This window comes from Alternaria burnsii (assembly GCF_013036055.1).
Source record: "Alternaria burnsii strain CBS107.38 chromosome Unknown 732, whole genome shotgun sequence".
Lineage (NCBI taxonomy): Eukaryota > Fungi > Ascomycota > Dothideomycetes > Pleosporales > Pleosporaceae > Alternaria > Alternaria burnsii.
The window spans coordinates 272,840-286,455 of NW_024066113.1; the positions used below are offsets into that span (position 1 = coordinate 272,840).

Sequence of the window (13,616 nt, forward strand, 5' to 3'; positions counted from 1 at the left end):
CGGAGGTGTGGTCGCCGCAAACCACCTCTTCTCGAATGCTCTAGATCGTGAAGCGGAAATTAGGGTCCTCCAACAACACTTTCTCCCCTCGATCAGCCTTTGCGTTCTCGCTCCGAAACCATAAAGTCAAGACGCCAACCAACAGAATGACCAAAACATTGCACGCCATACACGCAGCAAACCCCGGTACGTAGGACGGCGCATCTTCCGTCCTGAAGATGAGAGCACCGGCGATGCCGCCAATCCCCCCAATACCCGTCAACGATGCCGAGCAGAATGCGCGTCGCCACTGCCCACGGATGTTGTTCGCTTGGTAAGCCATGACGCTTGGAATCGCGGAGTTGGTGCCCGATACAGTAATGAAAACACCAACGTATTGCGCCCAAGGGTTTGACGCGAAGCCCATGATAGGTAACCCGATGAGTGAAACCAAGCACAAGACCACCAGCACGGGACCTCGCGTCTTGTACTTGTCGCTGAACCACGCCGCACCGTACATTAAGAAGCCACTCGCGGCGTATGGGGGCGCACCGAGACATTGGCTCATCGCTATGCTGAATTTGAGCTTGGTGGACAGAATGATGGGTAAGAAGAAGGCGAAGCCATACGCGATGGTCGTGACGAAGAGCAGGATGAGTGCAAACGCGTAGATGTACCAGTCCTTTGCTGGCTCCAGGAACTTTTTCCAGGAGAATTTCTCTGCCGTCGCGTCGTTTCTATCGGCATTGAGCCGATCGATCACTACGTCAAGCTCATGAGGCTTGAGAAAGCCCCAGGACGGTTTGGCCTTTTCTTCGTCTGGAAATTTCACAATGAATGTGATGGCGAATAGCGCGACGCCGATTGTAATCACACCTTCCATGATGAAGATCCTGCAGAGCTGTCAGTGACGTGTCAAACGATGCTGATGTGCGATAGGACCGACCACCGCCATCCACGGATTCCCTGGACACCTTCCATCTGCTGTAGCCCATATGCAAGAATACCGCTCATTGCCGATGCAATACTACCAACGAAGTAGAAAACGCTGTAGCGCTTTGCGACCTCAACTACCTTTGATCAGCGCTTTGCAGACAAGACTTCAACCAAGCCGCATCATGGAGACTCACACTTCGTGTACCAGCATGACAAAAGGTAAAGACAACCAGGAAAATATCCACTCTCAAGCAACCCCAGCACCAACCTCAACGGAACAAGACTCTGCCAATTATTCGTGAACCCAAAACCAACAATGACCGCACCCCACGCAACGCAGATACCAGGCAAGAACAGCCGCGGCCCGACTTTGCGGCATACGATGATCATAAACGGCTGGCATAGGACGTATGTGATGAAGAAGCACAGGTTGACAAGGTTGTATCCGTATCCACGACTCATGCGCAGGTCGGAAAGCATGCCAGCAATTGCAGCGTTGCTTACGTTCTTGCGATCCATGAGACTGATACCATACATGGCGCCTAGGGCTGGGATTAAACGCCAGTCGACTCGATGGCGCAGCTTGGTTGCGAGCTTTAAGTCAATTGTGTCGGATGAGGTTGATGGTGTGGCGAGACCCTTTTCGAGGTGCTCGATGTGGTCGGCGGACCCGTCTTTGGTGGTGGTATGAGTCATGATGGTTATGGTAGATGGACTTCAAGTGACAAGTCGAAAGGGAGTCGAGTGGGAATTCAGTCTCGTCTAGTAACATGGATTACACCAAGAGACGGCACGTCATGCAGTTATAGACTCCAGAGAATCTCCAGCCTTTGGATGTTAGCATGCAGGTCATACGTTCCGTGCGCATGTACCGCGGCCTTGTTCGAAAGCTACGTCGCATATTCCAAGCATTGTAGTTCATGATTTAAGCCACCGCCAACCCATAGTCGACGTGTGACAGCAGCAGTACGATGATGCCAAGTAAGCCATGAGACCTCCAGCAGCGAAATGTTTTCCGTAGACCCACAACCTCCTAAATCCACGAAAGAGAACTGAATAAATGTGGTAATGATTGCCACAATGTGTAACGTTGTGTGCGAATCTGGGGTAAGCTTGCGGGGAAGATCTTGGTATGTCTTGGGCTGGTCTTGGGAGCGATCGCGAGGAGCGACTCATTTTCTGTGCTTGATGTAGATAACGAGGCTGTTTTGCTGCTGTTTCTAGAGTATCGTTGCCTTCTAACGCATATGAGTAGATATGTAATAGGACCACTTGGGAAAGGAGCAGGCTGTGGGTATTTCTCGAATTCCACCAAGGAGTCCACTTGTCGTTGACGTACTTGGTGGCCAACTGCAAGCGACTCTAGTGTTCTTTCTTTGCGGGCCTCGGTCATCGTCGTCGTGTAGTATATCAAGATAGAAGTCGGTACTAGGATCTGTGATATCAGAACGAATGCTGTTAATTAGAGATGCTGAACAACTGTTCACAGGCCTACATACAAAACCGCAGGCATCAGCGTTCTCCGCGCTCATAAGCGGGCCGCATTGGTTTAAAATAGCCCAGAAGACGTTTTGGCATCATTTGCAGATGTCTGACAAGAGGCTCCGTTGAGGGATTCCCAGGTACTTGCGCTTAGTTTCAACACTACGACAAACGCTCGGGCAACGTCAAGGATTCATGGGTAGGATTTATGATTGTGTAAAGATGCGAAGGAGAACGGGCTGAGGGCGTGGACGAATCGCAAGGAAACTCTGACCCACCTACTCCACGGTGGCGCAAGCCTATTTGTGGCTAAGTGACTGCGCCATAACACTTCGGGCAAATTTTGACTGTGAGGTCCCGCCCCATGACTTTTACTCAACAAACGTCTACCTCCAACAATGACAAACGAGATACCTTCGAAATTGCTCTAGGTTAAACCCATACGGCAAAACGGCAGACTAGATGTAGCGGACCCAATGCCCAGCACCTCTTGTTGAATACACTGCCTTGTTTTGCAGAGATTGCTCGAGTTTCGCAGCAGGACAATGACGACACCAGCGATGGCCCCCGCGTCCATGTTCGAGCTTCATCCCCGCAAGCTTCACGAACCATGCGCTACAGTCTTGGGTCGACGTAACCGGTACGCTAGATCGTCGTCTAACCTCTGACCGTCCTGCGTTCCAGCCTCCGATTTCGCGCGACCTGCCCCTGGTTCATCTCATTTGATCGGCCATGCGACTAGTCGGAACGCATGTGCCGACCATGTACTATGACATTGAATGTTTACGGGAAGAACGCCAAAGTTTGGGTGCTATGATGCAAGCGCCATTGGCAATTGCATTCAATACATGAAGGCAGGATGATCTGCTCGGGGGATGTTTTACGAATTGCATTCTCGCAGCGCAACGTCCCCTAAACGATCGACGTCGCCCGCCATGTCTCAACAGCAGGGAAGCCATCGTACCAGCAGCTCTTCGCTGTCTGCTATGGTATCGACGCTGGTACCATGTTTTGTAGTCGCAGCTGTTCTCGTGGGAGCCTTCTTTCTGCTACGTGCGAAGCAGAAGCGTTTGTATGCGCCACGAACATATCACGATGCGCTGCTCGAAGAGTATGTATTTCGATGACAATATTACCCAAACAATACTGATATTCGCAATAGTGAAAAGACACCATCAGCAGGCTCGAGTTTCTTTGGATGGACTTCGAAGTTTATGCATCTCAGTGACGAATACGTCCTCAACCACCACTCTCTTGATGCCTACCTCTATATGCGCTTCCTCAAAGTACTCACACTGATGGCATTTGTCGGTGCCATCATCACGTGGCCAATACTCTTCCCTGTAAACGCAACTGGTGGCGGCGGTCAGTCGGGCTTGGACATTCTCAGCTTCTCGAACATCGAAAACGAGGTGCGATACTTTGCCCACGCGCTCATGGCCTGGGTTTTCTTCGGATGGGTCTTGTTCCTCATTGGCAGAGAGATGTTGTACCTTGTCAAGGTTCGACAGGCCTACCTCTTGTCCACCTGGAATGCGAGTCGAATCTCGCAACGAACAGTCTTGTTCACCGATGTGCCAGAGAAGGACCTTTCGCTTGAGCGTCTTCACGCCATGTTTCCGGAGGTGGCACAGATTTGGCTGGTCCCAGATGTGAAAGACCTAGAAGATGATGTTGAGGAGCTCGAGAAAACGGTACCCAAACTAGAGGCCAGCGAGATTAAGTATATGGCAGCCGTCACCAAGCAACAGCAGAAAAAGAGCAACGAGAAGAACGAAGCCGACAAAGCATTGCGACCCACACACCGCTTGAAGCCTTTGATCGGGCACAAGGTCGATTCTATCGGCTACTACCGCAACCAGATCAAGGAACTGTTGCCCAAGATCCAGTCAGCACAACAGTCTCACCTCGCTGGCAAGGAGAAACTAGCCAGCGCCATTTTCATCGAGTTCAACACCATGGCAGCTGCCGAAGCTGCCTTCAACGACAACCAGCACCGCAGACCGACCAGTTTCTCCTCTCGACAGATGGGTGTCTTGCCGGACGAAGTCATCTGGAAGAACCTCAACATGGGGTCCAAAAACAGAATGATCCGACATTTCCTTGCAACCATTGCTATCTCAGCCCTCATCATATTCTGGGCCATTCCTGTAGCAGTTGTTGGTATCATCAGCAACGTCAACTATCTCACAGCGAATGTGCCATTCCTAGCCTGGATCGATTCTATTCCGCCTGTTATCCTTGGTGTGGTTACTGGACTTCTGCCAACTGTTCTACTTGCTGTGCTCATGGCATTGGTACCGATCATCTGTCGCTGTAAGCTACCAGTCTCGAAATTATTTCAAACTTCCTGTTGACCCTTATAGTTTTCGCAAAGCTTGCTGGCGCCACTACAGTCTCTGAAGTCGAACAGCAGTGCCAGACATGGTACTTTGCTTTCCAGGTCATCCAAGTTTTCCTCATCACGACCTTTACCTCCAGCGCCTCAGCAGTGGCTAGCCAGATCGTCAGCAACCCGTCATCGGCTATCACTCTGCTATCGAAGAACCTTCCCAAGGCTTCCAACTTCTACATCTCTTACTTCATTCTCTATGGACTTGCCAACGCCTCGCGATATCTCTTCAATCTGATGGGCTTGGTGGGTGTGTTCATTCTGAGCAAGTTTGCAAAGACTCCAAGAAAGAAGTACATGCGCTACGTATCTTTTACTGAGCCGTCGTGGGGAGCGGAATATCCTAAATGGACTAACTTGGGTGTCATCGCCCTATCATACGCGTGTATCGCGCCGCTCGTTTTGGGTTTTGCGACAATTGGAATCGGGTGCATCTACCTTGCGTATCGCTACAACATGATCTACGTTCACGACACCCATATCGACACCAAGGGTGGTTTCTACGCTCGCGCACTTGAGCAACTTATGGTTGGTGTCTATCTTGGAGAGCTTTGTCTTTTAGGTCTTTTCGGAATCGGAATCGGCAACAGCGTCGTTTCTGCTGGACCTACCGTGCTTCAGGTCGTGTTGATCGTAGCGACCGTCATCTTTCACATCATTATGAAACGCAAGATCAAGAAGATGGATCTGCTCGACGACTCCCACCATCCTAGCCAGCGAAATGATGCCGAAGCCGGAAGAAACTCAGAGGGCAATGGCATGCATCCTGGATATAGCAACGTCGGGCGCAATGACAGTAGGCAATCTGAATCGGCACTTGTTTCCACCTTCAGCGACGAAGGCCGCCAACACGTCGGCGCCGAAGCCGTTGGCATGGCACCTCCCTCCGGCGCACCACCGCAACGATCCATGCTCAAAAAGATATTCTCCCCTCACACTGCTTCTGCGAGCGAAATCTCTTCTTCCCTAACTACGCGCTTCCGCCACCCTGTCCCAGCGTACACGAAACAAGACGTTCTTGAGGCTTACCTCCACCCTGCCCTGGCTCAACGCGAAGAAGTCATCTGGCTAGCCAGAGATCAGGCTGGCGTTAGCAAGAATCAGGTTTCTGAGCTGACTGAAAGTCTGGGAAGCTACGGTGTTGAGGTTACGGATGAGGGTGCGGTAATGAATGAGAAGGGTAAGGTTGAGTGGGATGACAATAGTGTGAGGCAGGCGCCTCTCTGGGACCACAAGGTTGTGTATTGAGCTTTTCATTTGTTGGTGTACGATGGGGAACATCATGATGATTATAATGAGTGTGCGACACTGCCAATTTGTATTATACCCTCAGCTAATACTGTAATGAACATTCCATACGAAGGCTCCACATTCCGAAACTAGAAATCGATCTTGAACCCCGAGCGATGACTACACAAAACCTGGAGAACTGGTAATTACCTTCCAATCTAGTGCTGTGCCTGAGAGGCTAGTCAGACACGAAAAGAAGCAAGCCCACTGTATGCATGCCGGACGATCTCCGACACCGCCTAGTGGCCGATTAGTGCCAGCACTTACAATAAACAAAAGCTATGACGTCTTTGAACCAAAGACATAGAACTTGGGGAATGTGCCAACTTTCAAGGTACCTGAAAGCTAGTGCAGGCAGTATATCAAGGTCGCGTGTGATCATGGTGGTGGTTGAACATTCTTGCTACACAGCTTTCTACACTCGGAAACCACACACGTAACTTTTCGTCAACTCGCAAATTAAACATTATGCCTCGCAACGGAGATGGATCTGGTGACAATGGCCCCATCGAGGGTCACGAGCTACTTCATGGTGCTTCAGGCGATGTGTGTGTTTCGGTGTACTGAAAACACAAGTACTCCTGCTGACATGTGACCGACAGAAAACGCTTCAACATACCAAGCATGTAGCACCTATGCCCGAGCAGGAAGCAGGAGATGGTAGGAAACCACACAGATATATCAGCTCCAATCAAAAGCACTGACCTATTCCAGCCCTTCCCGGCATGGGCGCTGGCGGTGCCGCAGCACCCATCGCCGACGACGCGGAGCAATTCGGCGTCAACGAGCCCAAGAAAGACCCTCTCGAAGAGGGAGACGAAGAGCCCACGCCAGACCACCTAAAGACCGACACCTCGTCATCTTCTGCCAACAAGAACTCCAAAAAGCGGGACCAACCGCACCACTCCGCTACTTCCCCTGAGCGCTCTCACCTTGACCAAAAGTTCACCAAGCTGGATAAAGATGAGGTTAACATGTCGACTGCTAGCAGTAAAGGGCAGGAGATGGATGCGCGTGCGCAAAGGGTGGCTGACGCGACGGAGAAAAGCAAAGGAGCTGGGGATGAGATTGTGAAGAAACATGGGGGGCATGCTGACGTGGAGGAATTGCATGGCGCGACTAGTTTGGAGCACGGTGATAAGAGCAAAGACGGTGGTAAGGATAGTGCGAGTGGGAAGAAGGGTGGAGAGAGTGAAAGTGGGAATGGAGGTAAGGGAAGTGAAGGTGGTGAACTCAGCCTTGGAGACAAGGTAGCACGGGAACAGGCTAAGAAATTCGGCGCGAACATTGATGCTTAGGATCAGGAACAAAGAGCAGATAGTAGGGGATGCAATTACGAATCAAGATGTAATGTATGCTTCAGGATGCGGTTTTGGTATTCTACCACGGTTGTGAACACAAGTTGTATACCTAGCATCTATGTTCATGATTGACATTATCGGACTAGAGCGTCAAGCTCACGACGACCGACATGACCAATCCGGACCAGAACGTCCACGCACGTCCTCCGACCCTCGCAGCACCGCCTTCAAATTCTGGCAACGTACTGTTACTATGTTCGCCCGGTGCCGTAGCATTCCCACCACTGCCCGCACGACATTGCGCAATAACCTCTGGGAAAAGTTGCGTAGTGTTGGCGTCGACAACCAGGTACTGGCAAATCTCTGCCGAACCATCCAGAACCGCGTCGACCGTCTCTTCAGTACAAGAACTCAAATCCCAGGTGTAGCAGTACGTCAGTCTCTCGCTAGTGAAGGCGTCAAACTGCACATTAGGATCCGGACGGCCGGTGCTCATGTACGTGCTGCTCTCTTGCGTTCCAGCCGTTGACTCAGTTCCAGTTGCAATATCAAGATTGAACAGCGCACGCGAGAAGATCTTAAACGCGGTTTCTGGCTGGTATGCAGGGATCGCGTGACCAGCTTGGTATGTGCGGATATAACTGAGGTTACCGTATTGACGCACAAGACCCCCAACATAGGAGTCGTTGGTCTGGATCTCAGCATATTGCGCTGACGCGTAGCCGGCAGATCCAGTCCAGTTGATTGCCTTGGCGACAGCGTCACCGCCACCCCAGGGACAAGCGAAGTCCAAGTCTCCGTAGACGAGCGAGACTTTGATACCGTTGTCGAGCAGGAAACCGAGGTCGTCAAGCCAGTTGTCGCGAGGGTAGTCGCCAATGTCGCGGTATGCAGCGGAGGCTTGCGGTGAGCTGCCGGTCCAGTTCAGTGGGACGCCAAGCTCGGCTTGTACCCATTCGCGATTCAAGTATCCTTCGTGGAAAGGAGGGGGGAATGGAGGCGGCGAGGGGGTGGAGATGTCATAATAATCGCGGCCTGCGTACTGGTTGTATGGGGTGACGATGTTGGCGCGACAGTAAGTTTCAGCGTCTTCGCAAATCTCGTTGACACCTGCATCGATACCAAGGTTTTCGGGGTCATCTTGCGCCGCAGCGTCACGGCAGTTCTGAATACGCTCGAGACACTCCGGGACTGATTCGACCATGGCGTTGTATGTCGTTTCATTGACAGCTTCAAACCCGTATCCGTTCCCACGAAAAGCTTGCTCGGGGTAGTAGGGGTACTGAACGTAGCGGTCGACGCATCCTGAGATGAGAAGTAGGGTGTCAAGATGCATGATGTAGCCTTCTTCGCCAAGGGTACCATTCTCGATGCGCTGGTTCTGCTCTTCCCAGAAAGACATCATGGCGGGACCGTAGCGTCCACCATATGATTGAGCTGCGAGACTGATGCGAGTGTCGTTTGGCAAGTAGTGAGGAAATTCTTGGAACCAGGCCTGCGCAAATTCCCATGCTGCGACGGCACCGTTGACACTACCGAAAGCAGTATTATTTGCCTCTCGACTAGGGAAAGTTCCAGTGAGCAAAGTGGTGTTTTGTTCAGGCACGGGTGTAGTCTCGTTGAGAAGTGTGACCTCTCCAGTAACGAGGTCTCGAGTGATGTTTTGTAAGGTGTCATAAGAAAAGCCAACCTGAACTGGTTGGTCGAAATAGAGCATGTTCGAAGCTCTGTTCCAGCTCCACTCTGCCGGTCGAGTGGAGTTTGAGTCTGGGTTCGCATAGCATGGTCCATTCTCTTCCAAGATGCCGTACATGGATGAAGACCCGGGACCTCCATTCAACCAAATCGTAAGTGGCGCATTTGCAGGATCCTCGCGAGCTTCAAAGAACCAGAAGAAGCTGTTGATTGGATAATCCTGCCCTTGTCCCAGGTCTGCAGTTCCTGGAGGCAAGTAGACGTGACCAGAGAAAGACTTCACACCAGGCGTAGTTTCGCAGAGCGAATTCTTGATTTGGTCATTAGATCGGTAGAACTATCATTGTCGAAGATGTACAAACCTCTTTGTAGGTAATCTTTACGCCATCTCCAAAGCGCGATTCTAACACCTTGAGGCCAACTGGTTCCGCAGGAAATTGAGCCAAGACAGGCGCGGCAGATAACAGCAGCACGACGGCTGCGGAAGAAATGGTTGGACGCATGGCAAGCTTGTCAACCTTGAAGCTTGGAAATATTGTAGACCATCGAGGTTTATGTACCGACACGAACCGCACTATCGACGCCAATGACCTCCAAGCTTGACTCCATGTTCGCCAGCCTTGTTATCAGTTTTATTCCGAGTACAACCGGGTATCTTCATGCTACGCATTCTTGGCGATGGCTTGGGGTACCTTCGAAGTGGGCGGGTTGAACTTTGATTGACTACATCGGGAAGGTCGAAGAAGTCGTTGCCAAGTACCAAGTCTCGTTGCGAGCGGGGTGTTGTTGTTACGTGCGGTAGCGCGAGCCGAGCCTCGTCATCGTGCTGTAGCGACGTGATCCCACGAAAACCATCCATTGCTCAATCTCACTACGAAGGGCAACCCCCAACAGTGACCCAGGAAATAGCGATGTTGCTGGTTGACCCTTGAGGCTCGAAAGTGGTTGGAATATGCTTGCTCAAGGTATCGCATCTTTAAACTCTCCCTTCGACTAGAAGTAGCTAAAGAATTCATTTCAGAGCCTGTCTATCCATGTGCTCGATATGGGATTGGAGGACAGCTGAACCTATATCAGAATAGATAGTCTTCAACTTGGACCGCAGGTGGAAAGCTCCAAAACACTTCTTGTGCAAAGTCAGTCCACCATGGTTCTTAAAGGTATCAGCTGTCACACTTGCTGGATCCCAACTGGATCTTCGAACACACATTGCCATTTCCCTATAGTCATGTGATTCGAGGGTCAGAATTTGAGCAGAAGAAGCCAAATCGTAGAGCTTTTGGATGCTGAAGGGGGTTTCAGAAGCCGTGCGACGTGCTGGATAGAGATCATTCTCCAGGAGAAAAGAGATAAAAGAACCCAAAACCGTGGCTCGGCATTTGGGCTCCCATGATTCGTCGACTTGACAAACGAAGACGTGGATGATATCGTCCAAAATGTCATACAGGATATCCAGCATAGCCGAAATCGTTGTTTCCCGGATTTCCATCATGCGTGCTTCGACACTGGTTAGCACGTATTCGTATTTGTCCCGTTGAGATCGTGTTGAATCATACCGAGAAGTCCTGGCGGCATATACTTTGGAAGTTTCTGGCCATCGTCCATAATGGCATTGCCGTCCTCATCTAGTCCAATCTTCTTCACTATGAACCGGGTAAGGCGCTGGAAGCTGTCTTTGTACCCAAAGGTCCAAGCAACGTAGAACCAGGCAGGGTCGCATCGCTCTCCAGCATCCGTGTCAGGATAATGGCATTGGGCCCAGCCGTAAAGGTCCAAGAATGGCCGAACCAGCTTTACAATATCGTATCTGGCACACACGACTGCGAGTTCAAGCAGGGCGTCGATAGTAAGCCCATCCTTCCGAGGTATTTCATGAAAGCGCAGATGAGCTATCCGAAGTGCAATGTACAATGCATCTACTTCATCATCTCGCAGAGGTACCTCGATAGCTCCGTTTGCTTTCCGGTGTTTTTCGAACATGTCTTTCCATACCGGGCTGGCCAGGGTCATAGCCGTCGAAGACACCTGGACCGGCTGAAGAGCAGCTGAATCCGTACCGACCAATAGTGTGGCGTCACCACTATCGTCCAGAACAATCGTCGGCTGCAACTCCGAAATATCGACATGTCTGTCTTCCACAGATACAGCTACATCTTCCGATGTGTCGACCGTGCATTGTACTGCAGGTGCGGGTGTTCTCTCAGGGGTAGGACGCGCCCGGGAAAGGAAGCTAGACCACATAATTCAGCCTCGCGCTTGTACAGCCTAATTGTTGATTCCGTGCTGGCCAAGGTGACGTCTGCACCTGCGTGATTTCGGTTGAAGTGTGAGTGTGGCAAACTGGCTGCGCGTACAATGATGTGCACGCGTCGGTGCGCCCGTGGACGCGTCGGAGCTCGCGAGGCTAAAAGGCGCTACGGTAGCGTGAAGAAGTTTCAGATGTTCGTTCTGCGAGCGCAAACAAATGAAGAACCGACAACACAGATGACAATTACGCCCAACCGGGCTCCGAATCTACCTTCGCGCAATGCCACCGTAATGGAGGCGATGAGATCAATGCCAACCTTGCAGGAGTCAGCCTCGCCGAGTCGCAGCCGAAGTCTGATGCTTCCATAACAGGGCTCAACCCATACACGTACCCCGGATGACAGCATGCACGGCAAGGTACGACCTGCGTACCACCGTGCTCGTGCAACCCAGCCTCATCGCTATGCGACGACAGCCTCCCAACACAATACCTCACAGCTTGCATGAGGATTCCGCTCGATCACGCTTGGAGCCGGCTTTGGCATGACTCTTCGGCGTGAATCGACCTGCAAAACAACGCAAGCCACCTTCTGCTTGCACGCGTTTGACTTTGTGACAGCTTTGCAGCAGTGAATTTGGACAGAATTACGGGCGGGACCTCCGTGGTCAACAATTACTACTTTTACGGGATACTGAACGGATGCAGCTTACTGCAGCATATGGGCAGACTGGCCACAGTTCCTTGATGCAACATGTTACACGACGATAGTCTCTGGCGAAATGCAAGATGATCATCGTTGACCGCCTCACTGCATTGTTGACAACGAATCGTCTAGGAACCCGCTCACGGCAGGGCGATGTCATGACGCTGTTTTACCCGTGCACTGGATTGTTCAGGGAAAGCGAAAGGTATGTTATCAAGCCACTGGAACCTTTTAAAGCTGGGTTCGTGACAGATACGGACAATCGCGCTTGTATGAATCTGATATGCATCACCCTTTACTCAAGACGTCGACGCCAGACGACTCGGCGTTGAAACCACTGCGTACGCATCGCACACGCCACCACCGTGTCCTGCGTACGAATCTGTTTTCACATCTGGAGTCTTCCGTGCATGGAACGCTCGATACTGCATTGTGTCCATGTGCTGTGTGGATTTCAACAGCACGGGGAAGCACATTAAACAGGCGCGATACCTTGGCCAGCATATGGCAAGCCGAAGACGGAGACGCGGGTCCCTTCCGAAAAAGATTCGTCATCGTGTTGGCAAGACCCAAACAAGAAGGATCACACGTCGTCTACCACCTTTGTCTCATGCTTGAGGATCTCTGATGACTGCATTTACCCGTTGTGTCAGAACGACTCACACCCGAAAGAATCCTTCTGTATGTGAGAAAGAGTTGGCGGTAGATACATATCGTCTTTTGGATTGTCGATCGGAACATGGCGTCACGAATGCATTGTCGATCAAGTCCCACTATTTCCTCAAATAGTACTCTGTACACGGTTACACGGTACATATCTACGACAATGAAAGAGAGGTCATGATATGACTGCGTCTCGAAACCGATGCAAACCATGTTGCATCGAGAGGCGGATGAACCGGAACGAGTCAGAGTCTTGGGCTTCATTAGCAAGGACCTGGTGACCGTGCACGATGATCTCCTCATGTTTGGAATGCTCGAAGCGAAACTTTATCTTCTTGCCGTCGAATCATGATGAATTTCAAGCATCCGAAGTTGAGAAGATACATCAGCCTTGTTCAAAACCGCAACAGATTAATTGCAATTAACGAATGGGACCAGCAGTATTTCCTCCAGACAAGCGGTATCCAAGATCTGGTTCAGCTACATAATTCTACGAGCGCCAGCCGGTGGCTTAGCTTCCGCTCTGGCCTGACCAGTTTCTCGGGTCTCACACCTCAAAGTGATCATAGCTGCGGTCTAGCGCAGCCCCATAGCTTTTGATACGATGCACTTGACGTCGCCACGAGTGGTACCCAATCGGCACAGGCATATGGTTGATGTCCATGCCGGTAGCCTAGCGAGCTTGATCAGCGCATCACACCGTCCAGTAACAGTTGAACCGACATATCGGACACATTCTACGCCACAAAAAGCTTCCACGAGTATGGCCATAGCGTCCTAGTCATAGAGCATGCATTCGATTGCATTGGTTGTAACTCCTGCCGCCGGAAATGGCGAAAACCCGCTTCCATCCACTGTCCTTTCTGCATGCCTGCCAATACGATTCACAAAGCTCCAATGACTACTAACCAACGTCCCCCATAATGC

General features: G+C 51.1%; 4 protein-coding genes across 4 annotated transcripts; 2 read left to right on the forward strand and 2 right to left on the reverse strand.

The window, feature by feature from the left end:
• Positions 1-40: 40 nt before the first annotated feature.
• Positions 41-1,611, reverse strand: GT037_005556 (mfs general substrate transporter; the record flags this gene model as incomplete). Its single annotated transcript, XM_038930603.1, has 3 exons — positions 41-872; positions 926-1,049; positions 1,110-1,611. The coding sequence occupies 3 exons, from the start codon at positions 1,609-1,611 to the stop codon at positions 41-43; spliced, it is 1,458 nt and encodes a 485-aa protein (XP_038786292.1).
• A 1,721-nt stretch (positions 1,612-3,332) lies between these two features.
• GT037_005557 (duf-domain-containing protein) lies at positions 3,333-6,037 on the forward strand (the record flags this gene model as incomplete). The annotated part of the gene is made up of 3 exons (XM_038930604.1): positions 3,333-3,508; positions 3,560-4,713; positions 4,764-6,037. 3 exons carry the CDS (start codon positions 3,333-3,335, stop codon positions 6,035-6,037), a joined length of 2,604 nt encoding a protein of 867 aa, XP_038786293.1.
• A 510-nt stretch (positions 6,038-6,547) lies between these two features.
• On the forward strand, positions 6,548-7,377 carry GT037_005558 (uncharacterized protein; the record flags this gene model as incomplete). Its single annotated transcript, XM_038930605.1, has 3 exons — positions 6,548-6,625; positions 6,682-6,739; positions 6,794-7,377. 3 exons carry the CDS (start codon positions 6,548-6,550, stop codon positions 7,375-7,377), a joined length of 720 nt encoding a protein of 239 aa, XP_038786294.1.
• A 145-nt stretch (positions 7,378-7,522) lies between these two features.
• Positions 7,523-11,316, reverse strand: GT037_005559 (carboxypeptidase-like protein s1; the record flags this gene model as incomplete). Its single annotated transcript, XM_038930606.1, has 3 exons — positions 7,523-9,385; positions 9,438-9,649; positions 10,632-11,316. 3 exons carry the CDS (start codon positions 11,314-11,316, stop codon positions 7,523-7,525), a joined length of 2,760 nt encoding a protein of 919 aa, XP_038786295.1.
• Positions 11,317-13,616: the final 2,300 nt, after the last annotated feature.